Raw genomic sequence first — 12,854 nt, forward strand, 5'->3', positions numbered from 1 at the left:
GCACAGTGCCAAAAGTCGTGGTCATGGGTTCCAGCACGGCGTCCGAGACCACGATCAACACGAGCACAGATAGCGCCAACACTATGCTCACCATGGTAGGTAGGATAATAGTAAATATATTATATATAGGTACGCCTTTTATCAAACAGCGTTGGCGGCACGTGACACGATGCAAATTTGACCGGACGTGGGTGGTACATATAACATCAACATAAATAGGTACTGCAGAATGCTCATGATTTGTATACAAGAGCATGTTGCTGATATTATGCCAATATCATCGTTATTATTTATATAATTAAAAATTTAAATTAAAATTGAAATTTGAATCAAAATTAAAGTCCGAGATTAAAGTTAAATTTGTGTCTATCGCCGCAAAATCGAGATTTGAATTAAGCCTTTATTATATATTATACTGTTATTATGCAATTTCATAAGGCTTGAATATACCTGTATAAAGCAATGTTAATCATTATATTAATATTAATATTAACAGTAAACTACATTATATGTATATTATACTTTTACAAAGCAATGTAAAGTCAAACACAAGCCTCAGTTATGAGTCTCGTAAGCATTAAATATTATTATGCGATATTAAATGGTAATTAGGTATGTTAATTGATAAAGTGCCCTATGTGATGTTACATCAATCAGTCGAAGAAAGTTAGTAAATTATGCGCCGATCAACGAAACGTTTCCATATTTAATGGAATCCATACTGAAAAAAGTACAAAAGTGTTTTTTTTTGCATTGCGTTGGGATTTAATAGACACCTTTGCGTGTTTAGTATTTCAGACCGTATTATAAGTTAAGTATGAAAACCAGCGTGCGAGCCCTGTCATATTTTTCCGCTCGAAGGCATGGTATTTAAAATTAAATTTAAATGAATTAATAAACACGCCCGAAATTAAATGAACATTATTATGAAAATCAGACGTTTTTCCTTATAAAACGCAATCGAAAGAAGTGATTAATGCGTTTGGAAGTAATGAGCAAATATCTCCGAGGAAATTTGAGATATCATCCTTTTAGATTACCAATCACTTTGAAGATTCATTCATTACTTTATGCAAACTCGGACACATCTATCAATTTCTGAAATGATAGATGCCTAATAAATAAGGAAAAAAATCTTCAGTTTCACGCGAAAAAAATCTTATTGCACGCGAAGCGGTATAATTGATATTTTTAACATTTTCTTAAAAAAATAATCGATGTATATGTATGCATGGTAATCCAGACCAGCTGAAGGAGCCGATATGTATGTACTGTTTATGAAAAAATGAATCGAAAAGTCCTCCATCATTTTATAATGGTCGCAACAATTAACGAAATATTAATTTCTAAAAATTGCCAAATAAGCTTTAGGTAAAATCAATGTATATTACAACGTTAAGATGTCTTTCCAAGTTCTTTATGAAATATATCTCAAAAATATTTCTTAAAAAACTCTTAAATATCCTGAAGTTATAAATTTATTGATTTTAAACATTATACTTATTGGATGACTAAAAAAAAGGTTAAACAAAAACTGTAAAATGGTAGAGGACTTTTCGACACAGTTTAATCCGCTTCATCTACACAAGAATGCTTTGTCAAAAATTGCAGGATACCTTATATATAAATATATGCTGACATATAATAAATACATGAATAAAATTCTCGCGATTGACTGCGAGCGATATTGTGTGCCATTTGAAAAAAAAATAATGGTATACGCGAAATAATTCTTATCGATTATAAAATATATCAAGCATTCACAAATAATTCAGCATTCGTTGATTGCACGATTTCTTTCCATTTTTTAGGTAACGACGACAGACGGGGAGCAGCCGGACGACAGCTTCGATCTGATCGACGTGCCGGCCGAAATGTCGCCTCCCACTACTGCTCCGTCGCAATCATCCATCCCTCCTGTTGGTCATCGGGGACATTCCGATGATACGCTCGGGGGCAACAATAATTCATCGCCGACGTCGCCCACGTCACCGATCTCTGTCGCGGCGCCGATCGCGGCGAATCAAACCACACCGCCATTACCGCTTCCATCATCGCCCATGACCCCGCTTTGCGCTTTCGATGGGACCGAAATCGCCGGGCCCTCGAATCGTTGCATGCGCATGAAACTCGATTCAGGTCAACAGGATGGTAACAATAAGACGGCCACCGGTACCTCTATCAATCAGGGTCACAACGCGAGTAATAGCGAGGGTACGGTGACTCTTCCATCACTCACGTCGATAGTTCCCACGCACCATGAAACCAGATTTACCTTCGGCGGCAGCGGCAGAACCCCGCCTCTTCCAGATCTCAGAGCCGCGGATTTCTTTAGGTAAATTTAACTGACTTTTCGGAACGAACTGAATAAAGATCTCAGTGAAACGCGATTAGACGAGGGCAACAGCAAATAACAGTACTGTAGAAAATAAATTTTATACTATAGATGATAGATTTTATTTAAGAAATTCATTTCATTTCATAGCCGATTTGAATGAGAAAATTGTCGAACCAATGTTACAGTGTAATAAAATTTACTTGAAATTTAGAAAATAAAATCAGAAGTATTGAGATGTCTAAAGAGTACTGTATGAAACGTTCGCTCCCCTGTCTTTTCTAAAGATAAATTTTAGAAAGATTTAGGAAAGAGAACGAAAAATATATTAGTAGATACTACAGAATTATGTCTATAGTTTATATATATATATATGTCTATAGTTATATTTTCCTTTTTTCGATTTTATCGCTATCTCGAGCAATAATTAATTCAATTAATTAATTGGAGATTAAAGATCTCCATCTCTGCTTTGAATAAAGATTGAGATTTTTCAAGGGAATTAATGTAACTGTTTTACTTCTATCATCTTTTCCTTTCGGAATACAAAATTTATATTGCTGTAATAGCTACAAGTTATTAGAAATAGCTACAAGAAATTTGACCTCCTGGACTGAATTTTATTCCAAGTTCGAATAAGAGTTAAGGAATATCTTCGATTCGATGAATTCATCAATCGCTGCAATCCACCTACGTAATCGCAACGTGTTTGCATTCAGCACCCCCGTGAGAGGCTCGGTGGACGCGGGCCAGCCCGATTCGGTCGACACGCGATCTTCGATTCGAAATCTGGTGGCTGCCCAGGAGAAACACAACACCAGAGTGGGATATCAAAGCGATTATGCGGCCGGTGGAAAAATCAACTCGGTTCAGATGAACGCAGCAGAAAAGGGCACGATCGAACACAAGCGCAGCCAGAAGAGGCCCAATATCAATGTGACGACCAATCCGCTCGATATATCGCTTATAAGTGCGACCCAGCCATGCAATACTCAGGGCTGTAATGTTCAAAGTAATGCGAGTACGAAATCACGAGGACGATCAGCTGGTGAGTCTCTTGAGAGTTTTTTCTTGTATTTTTGCGAAATATAGAAATCCCCCAGTACAGTACTACATTCTCAAGTAGTTTAATTGCCCTTAAAGGCGACATCAAGATTCATTGTAATTACGACGGGGACGACAGACCACATCGCAACTTTTATCGGCGATAAAAGAAAGAAAAAAGAATTTCTGTTATATTGGCCCCACCGACTTCGCTTTCACGAATTTCTAGGTGCGAGAAATATATTTCTCCCCTTCTCTCAGTCTACCTCTTCCCTCTCCCCCCTTTCTCTCATTTTGATCTCGTAGCCGAATTCATATTCATATCAGTTATTTGATGAGTTTGGATCCAATTGATCGATCATTCGTTCGCGGTTATCATTAAATTAAGAGACAGAAAACCGGTAACCTCGGTTAGCATCGATCGCGAGCAACTCTTGATTTTACTCTCTCGATGCGTATGTTACTTAACTGGGGCTGCCAATCGCTTAAACAGTTAACCAAGACTATCGATCCATTCTGCAGTCGAGTTTAAGTTAATTCCACTTAGGGACTCACTGTCTCTAGATTGTGTGGCAGCTATACACTCTATAACTCTTATAATAATTGATTGCAATACAGAGAGACCATGGAAAAATCTAGTCAAACACGGAATATTTTCACTGAAAGTAATTTAAAATTGTCAAAATTAATTAAATTATTATAAAATGGCACAATGACTAATGGTATCACTAGAATATATATTTTATTATAGTGCTTTCTTTATCTGAAAACATAAATTGCTTTATTTTTATCCTGCGTATCAATTTTAACGATAATCGCACAAATGCAAACAATAAAATATATCTAATCAGATTTTAGCACTAATTGATATCGCCATGAATCGATTCCATGTGTTTTCAATATAATATATGTATGCGGATATTGCGTATGTAAGGAGCTGCGCACAATGAAAGGAATAGGGGACAGGGAATAGAGAATAAGAATTTCAACCTATCAGAAATCATATATTGTGGAATATAGTTTCTGATAGGTTGAAATTCTTATTCTCTGTTTCCTACTTCTTTTTATTGTCCTTAACACGTGTATGTGTGAAGCAGAAGAAAAGAAAAGAAATGAGAAAAATGGACGGTATCTGTAAGGAAATCAATTGATATTCTTTTTTTTCAGAATCTCATCCACTCGTTTCAGCCATTCATTCATGGGTCAGGCTCTTTTTCCCGTTTTGCGCAATAGGTATTACATAGTCCGGCGAATAGAATTATGTAGGCATCGTATCCATATCAGGGCGATCGTTGAAAGCGCATGAAACTTATGCGACGACGACGACCAAGACGACGTTAAACGTAAACAACGACGACGACGTAAACATAAACGATGTAGACGATAACGACGTGTGTGTGAATGAGTGAGAACAAATGGAAAATATGATCTGATAAAGTTTCGGCGGCCGCCCTTTTTAATGATGTATGGATACAACACAGTAACACAAATGTGACTATGCGAATGCGCTTGGGCTTGTTTCTTTTGTTCTCCATCTCTTGTTTTCACTGCGTCTCTCTCTCTCTCTCTCTCTCTCTCTCTCTCTCTCTCTCGCTCTCTTTTTCCCTCTCTCTTTGCGTGTCAATCAATGCTTGCGCCTCTGTCGCGTGAATCTCAGCAATGGCAACGGCAACGAGTTGCGAGGACGACGATGATAACGATCTTGTGAGTAAAGAAACAGCACGCGCGAGAATAGATATTACTTTTTTGATTTGACTAAAGTCATTCTGACGAGACTGTCTTTTTGAGATGTCGACAAGGAATGGATATAGCATTGCCGCATTGATACTTATATCAATCGATATGCAATACCAGTTGCCGCCCAAATATGATATTACAACACAAAAAAAAAACGATAATAACGTTAAAAAAAAAATAAAGATCTTTTAATAAAGCTATAAAAATATATTGCAGAATTAAAAACAGAATAAAATGAAATAAATAAAAAAATAATTGAAAACTTTTTTATAATAGCTATATTTACTACATAGATAACTATTTGCTATATTATAGACGGCTATTTACTGTATTGCATGTATACTGTATTATAGAAAATATTACTCAAGTTTAGGGTGCTTTTCAGCAATGGAACAATCATATATGTACATTATATGTATAACACAATAATATACAGTGTAGACTTGTAGCTATAACGTTACTTATCTTTTTTATTTCGCCAGAGTAAAATAATGGAAACATTCATATCTGAATATATTCGAATGTGAATGTGTGTATATCCTCTTAGAACCTCTTATCAGTGTATCACTTCCTAGAAAAATAAATAGTAATAAAGTATAAAAATTTGGTATATTCGTGAAATGATATTAAACGACGGCACAGTTAAACACAGCATATTAGCTGTATATGATTGTTGCATATTAATTGTATATGTTTGCGTTCAGCAAACTCAATTATTATGGTGCGGATCCCTGAGCGCTCGTTGCTATTAATGTGTTCTTTTCGATCAGCCAATACCAGCGAGCGCTCAGGGATCCGTCCCGTAACAATTGAGTCTGCTGAACGCGACCAATCATGTACAGCTTTTTTTTTTCATGGCCAGACTTTGAATATAGAGTCTCTAGTATAAATGCTCTACAAATATTTTAAAAAAGTCTTTGATTGATCAATCAGTAAAAGTTTTTCTTCTAATTGATCAATCATATGCTTCGAAGCATTTGTAGCCTTTTAGTGGATCGCATCCGAAACTAATCGGTAATCTGAAAAAAATGGTGGAGGATGTCGCTTACGGGCCACAAGTCGCGGCATCGATGCGTTACAATCTCACGTATATATATATCGAAAGTGGATATAGACATATTTCATATTGATATAACAAATATCACTGGTAAAATTATTGATGTTTTTTATCCATTAGTGGATGGAAAAATATCATTAAAAATATTTTGATGCCGTATCGTCTATCCTAATATCGTCGTAGCTCGTTGTCTCGCGAAGTCTGTGATGGTAATCAGTGTTGTAGCCGAGGGAAATATCATCGTCAGTGTTTTGGTTGTTGATTGAAAATCCGTTGCGTGTGCAAAATATACTGATCGGCTTAGTGTGATTTCTGTCGCCGTCGTAAGCTAAACCGTTCGCATAAACAGTATTTAAAATTCATGGAGGATTAAAAAAATATCTTCAAAAAAATAAACCTAGAAAAATAACAGAGTCAATTAAACCTCCACTAACTTTATCGATGCTTATGGGAACGATTCATGAAGGAAGAGATAGGAACATCATGGGATTACATTATCAGTCTCTTATTTATTATATTATCAATCGGTAAAATTAAACATATATTTTTTAAATAAATTCTCTATTTGTTATATTCATATGTTGAAGTTTGCATCTCGTGAGAAAATTGAAATTATATCATATTGTTTATTAATTTAATAAAAAAAAAAATTTGTATAAAAATTTCTAAGGAAAATTGTAGGTACATCTCATTATTAAAAATTTCTATCTCTTCCACATTTCTGCTTTCTCATGTACTGTATGTATTACAAAATGTGAATTTTATGGTTATAGATAAATAGCTAGATATAAATTCACATTGATGATATCATTGATGATATTGAGAATTAAAATTATATAATTTCATCGAGCTGAATATTTTGCTGCAGATAAAAATGGAAAAATGTATTTCATATAAGCATACAATATTTTTGACTCGCACAATTTTTGTCGCATTAAATATAATTATAAGACTAGTTTTCATGAGTATGAGTTTAATTAAAAATGTATTTCGTATATGCAAAAACTATCATTTAGCATTTTTTTTATATGTAGCTGTGTTAAAATGTAGTACAATTTATATTATATTTATAAATCATTTTTCATTATGTAATGAAATTACATATTTAATTATAATTTCTCTCTCTCTCTCTCTCTCTCTCTCTCTCTCTCTCTCTCTCTCTCTCTCTTCAAATTTTAATTAAGATTAATCTTAAAAAATATTTATGTAAATGCAAACACATGTTTGAAAGGGAGTAAAAAGTCAAGAAAATTTTATTTGATTTTATCTCGGTCAAGGATTGTGCGAGCACGCAAGATCATTCACGATTACAATTAGATTCATTTTTGCACAATTGTAACATCGAAATCTGAAAAACTCGTCGAAATTATATCAGCAAGCTTATTTCGTAATTTTTAACACAAGTTTTGTTATTGTTATAACGTCGCTGCGTTATAATAATAACAAGCTTTTTACTTTTAGTAAAAGATAACGAAATTTAAATTAAGAGTTACAGAATAGGCCTGTAATTTTAATTAATATCGATTTGAGCAACGCGATTGTTTGCTTCGGCTACGTCGCGCCGTTTAACAATTCGAAGGAGAAAACATGGGAATGCCGCTTGAGACTCTTGTTATCGAATCACGCTTTGTCGTTTTACCTGTTTGTTTATATTCACTAGTACACACCGCATCTGCGGGATCGCCGTCCTCGCTATCCACAATCCCTGTTATTATTCCGTTCGCCACGTCGACAGTGCCGGATGGAATCTCGGTAATTGCAATTGCGCGAGACTCGAGAGATCGCAGATTGCGGAACTTTTGTTTAAACAAGGAGTTTCCGCGTCTTAAAGATACCCGTCGACTTTCGCACAGACTGGGCTAGAAATTACTACTAAATACTGAGAAGAAGCTCGAATGAGAAAAGTTCATGAGAGAATAACAGCTATCGCCTACGTAAAAGGATTGTTGAGACGATTATTAGCGTTGATTTCAAATACTATTTGTCTCGAGAAGGAATGACAAAATTTTATTTATGGATTTATAAACCGATCGTGATTATCAATGAATTTCTTCGAATTTCATTTTTTCTCAAAGTTTCAAAAATCACATTGCATTTCATTTTTGAAATTCTAACCATGCTTGCGTATTATCTAAAAAAGTAATTTCTATATTATATATAATTTTTTATTTTGAGAATTTTACGATCGATTCCGAAGGTTTCCTCACAAAAATTAGATACTATTAAGACCATCACGTGTAAAAAATTTTAGTCGTGTAATCTTATACTGTAAGCAAATCGACTAATTACATTGTAGTCGAGCATTTTAAAATGTGAGATCACAATTTTAATTATGATTAATTGATTTACTTGAGACCTTAATATGAAACGATTACGACTAAAAAGAAGGGTATTAAAAAAAATGTCAATTTTCTCCAAGATATATCTGAATAGACCTTAAAAAATCATTTATTACGTTTATTACACTCGATTTACATCGAAGTTATAACATCGATTATGAAATTAGTCAATCATAGCTATTCTTCTGAAGAATGAAATGATTGTGAATAACATCGATGTTATAACTTCGCCGTAAATCAAGCCATGTAAATATAGTCATTGTTTGGGTCTTTAGAGAATAGGAGATAACAATCGTTTGTTCAGAAAGTGAAAACATTGCTAGGATTGTTTAAATATAGCAAAAATGACATAGGTATATTCTTCATATAAAGATTGCGGACTAAATACTTTGATGCTATCCAGGATGCACCACGTGGAGATACAGTCTACTGTAAATAGACTTATCTGTATCTACTTAGTATTCCTTGATTAGAAATCAGAACTCCACAGTTCGTTATTCCTATGGTATTTAACATAAAGAAGAATAGAGCGAAATAATCGTGTCCAATCGACTAGACAAACAAACTTTATTCACATATAATATAAATGACATAAATTACAACTTAAGCTACGTATTCGACATACATGTAGTATTTCTTGCAATAGAAGAAATTTTTTTCATCTATAATTGTATTTATAATTTGATATATAAAATTACAAATTAAATTCTGTTTCGAATTTTGTTATGAATTATAGAATGAGATAAAGATTAAGATAAAGATAAGAAAATAAATGACCAACGTGAAAGACGTGTAATTTCTTCGTTCTATTAAAGTTATATTATCCCTTACGCTCTTGATCACTACGAGCTGAAACCGTGGAAAATTTTTCTTCTAGGTAAAGACCCTTAACCCAGTCTGTACACTCGACGGGTAAATACACTCAAACTTTTTCCATAATCGATGTCAGTATTATCAAGATTCTACCCTCATATCGAAAAGATTGTTGCGAAATATCATTATCAAAACGATTTACGGGTAACGGCGCGGCGGTTCCGTCAGGACAATCGCGAATGCGTCACAGACACATCTCGCGTAAGCGTATCTTCTCGGCAATTTTGCCGAGAGGAGGCAAAACGAAGAAAAGTGGTCTAAATAAGATTCCAGAAATGCATTCTGCGAGAGCGGAATGAGAGGAGACACGGGAACGAGGACGCGGGAGTGAGAGAGATGGTTCTCTCTTCCGCCGATTCGTGTCCCGCGAGATCAACGAGCTCGAGAAAACAGGATAACGGATAGTAAATTTTTCATATCCGAAAGGCGGAAGTGGCGGCAGTAAGCGATCAACTCAGGCGACGATCGTGGTACAACAACCGTCTTTGTCGTTGGACGCGCCCGCGGCGACGATTCTGCTGCACCCAGACGCCGACGCTAGGCGACGCGAGGAGAACATGCGGCAGCTGCTAGATGTTGCCAACACCCTCACCCTGCAAGAGATACACGACTTTGAGATGAGGTAAGTAGATATCGATCACTGCTGCCGCTTCTTGCGGTTTCACGACACAGGAAATGATACGATTTCGGCATGAAGAGCTTCTTTATAAAGATTTTCCGAGATGTAATTAATGGATAATATTTAGTAAAGTATTTTAAATATATATATATATATATATATCATCTCTCTGTCTCTCTCTCTTTCTCTCTCTCTCTCTCTCTCTCTCTCTCTCTCTCTCTCTCTCTCTCTCTCTCTCTCTCTCTCTCTCTCTTTCAAGATTTTTAATATAGACAATTTTTTAAAAAAAGATTTTTTTTTCTGATCAGAGACGAATTAATATCATTATCAATATCTTACTCTTATTTTTAATATTTTATTACCTAACAGTATTTTTAATTACATCTAATTGATAAGGCGATCAGTAATCGAAATTATTAAGTTATTTAAAAAAATAATAAATTACACACGCTTAACGCAGTGAACTCGATAAACATTTTTCTCTCACTGCTCAAGTAAGCAGTATTCTCTTAATTATAATAAGAAAGTTTGCCCAAAAATTTTGTTGTCAGAAGTTTTGGCCAAGAATTATTCAATATTTACAGATTTATTATGAGATGATTATATAGAGAATATCTCAGAAGGAAAAATCCATATTTCAAAAGAACATCAAGCACTGTAGATAACAAGATTTATAGACACGTGTCTCATTCTAAATATGTTCCAGAACTATATATTGATTTGTGTGGGAATTTAAAAAAGATACATTATCGTTTATAAGTTCTTAAAAATAAAATATACATATATGCTTGCGTAAATTTTTTATTTTGCTAACATAATTTGATCTACAATAAAAAAAATAAAAAGGATGAGGATTACTTAGTATGGTCGAAACGTTCTGTGAAATGATGATAATAAAAGAATAATAAAGGTTTACTGTTTATATCTTTCAAAGCTCATTTATTGAAATGATCTGATAGAAGCTCCTTTTAATTATTTGAAATTTATACGAGCGGATTACCTAATATATTTTTTTTGTAATTATTATTTAATTAATTTAATTTAATTAATTTGATCTTTTTTAATTATATAAAATAACAAAGATATGTGTCACTGTTTGATATGTGTTGCCTAGAAAACTTACAATTTTTTCGTCAAAAAATCATAGTTTTTTCATAAGAAAAGTAAGTCCATGGTCCACGAACAACTTTGGGAGTATCTTCAAAATGTGTAGAGAGAAAGAAAAGCGAAAGAGAAATTTTTTAACAAGAAAAATTCGAAAAGTTTTCTATATCCATGACAGATACATTTGTTATGTTATAGTAAAAAAAATCAAATGATGTAATTATGTCGTCAAAATTATACAAGAATGTGCGTTTTTACTTTCAATAAACGATAAGTATATGTATATAAAGATATGATGCATATAAAATATAAAAAGATACATATTTTATTAATATGAATAAAAGAATGATTATTTTTAATATTTTTAAGATTTCAAACACATTTAATAATAATAATAATAATAATAATAACACTTTCTTAAACATTTCAAGTTGTCATAAAAATGATCTTTAATAAATATGTTGTACACGCGTCATTTTTATAATATATAGTTTCTTTACTTTAAAAGTGGAACAACTCGATCAAAGAAACAGATTTTCGAATTATTATTATGAGTGAGTTAAATAAACATTACTCTATCAATTATCAAGAGTGAATTAACTTAACTTGATAAAAAATATTACAACTCAAAAGGGATAATTTAAAAAAGAAATCACAACTAAAAATAAAAAAAAAATAAAGAAAAATAGAGAGGCTTTTTTAAGAGTTGTGAAAGTGTGTATTTGATTATTTATTAAGATTATATTTTTTTTATCGAGAATATTTGATTAACCAATTTTTTCTGTCAAGTTGAACAATAATTTTTCTTCTTTTCTGAAAAACTTAATTTTTTTAATTGTGTCATTTTTAAAGCAAAGAAGTGGTATATTCATTTAAACTAATTTCTACTTGTAATTATTATAAGTGATTCACAAATAAATCATTAATTTAAAAAATCATTAATAAAAATAAACGCTTTTAACGATCTAATTGGATTTAACTCTTAAGTGCTTTTATAATTCTGTATGAATTTATATACTGTATGTAGTTCTTGCCTCGATGATCTTAAAGGTTTAAGATGCTCGCGGAATGTGCTAAAGATCCGGGTTCGATTCTCAGCCGAGATAATATTTTTCGTAATAAGAATTAATTATTATTTACAAATTTTAATATATTATTTAGCATTATTAAGATTTTTGTAAGATGCGTAAGAGCATCGAATTATTAAATTGCTAGTCAATTTAACGTGCGGTAATTTAATAGAGATTTGCGGACTTTTCAAAAAAGACCATTTCCGAAAAACCATTTTGGTACGCATTTAAAGAATTACATCCGTATAAATTCACACAGAATTATATAAGAGAGTATCTATAAGATTCAGCTAAACTAGATTTCAGATAGTTAAAGGTTAGTTAAATTTATTTCCTATTGGTTCTCACATGTACGGTACCTATGAGATTTAATATTCAATATTGTTTAAAAAAAATCATGTTTCGCGCGCGCGCGCGCGAAAATGTTTAAAAATTATTTAGAAATATATACTACGTTAAAAAGATATAGTATATATACGACTACATTTACAGCTTGATTTACGCTGAAGTTATAACATCGATATTATGAAACTGGCCAATTACATTCCATTCTTCAGAGGAATAACTATGCCTTTAATAATTTGCAAGGATAATACACACGCACACACACACACACACACACACACACACACACACACACACACACACACACACACACACACACACACACACACAC

At 33.1% G+C, this 12,854-nt stretch overlaps 1 protein-coding gene across 1 annotated transcript in view; it reads left to right on the forward strand.

The window, feature by feature from the left end:
* The first annotated feature begins 23 nt into the window (after positions 1–23).
* The window catches only part of LOC108694336, a 27,031-nt gene continuing 14,200 nt past the window's right edge, over positions 24–12,854 (forward strand). The window contains exons 1-4 of the mRNA XM_018203758.1: positions 24–95; positions 1,812–2,335; positions 3,055–3,383; positions 9,812–10,007. Of these exons, the coding sequence (XP_018059247.1) occupies positions 24–95; positions 1,812–2,335; positions 3,055–3,383; positions 9,812–10,007 (1,121 nt within the window). The remainder of the gene's footprint in view (positions 96–1,811; positions 2,336–3,054; positions 3,384–9,811; positions 10,008–12,854) is intronic.

The sequence above is a fragment of the Atta colombica genome, unplaced genomic scaffold, assembly GCF_001594045.1.
Source record: "Atta colombica isolate Treedump-2 unplaced genomic scaffold, Acol1.0 scaffold12, whole genome shotgun sequence".
NCBI classification, from domain to species: Eukaryota; Metazoa; Arthropoda; class Insecta; order Hymenoptera; family Formicidae; genus Atta; species Atta colombica.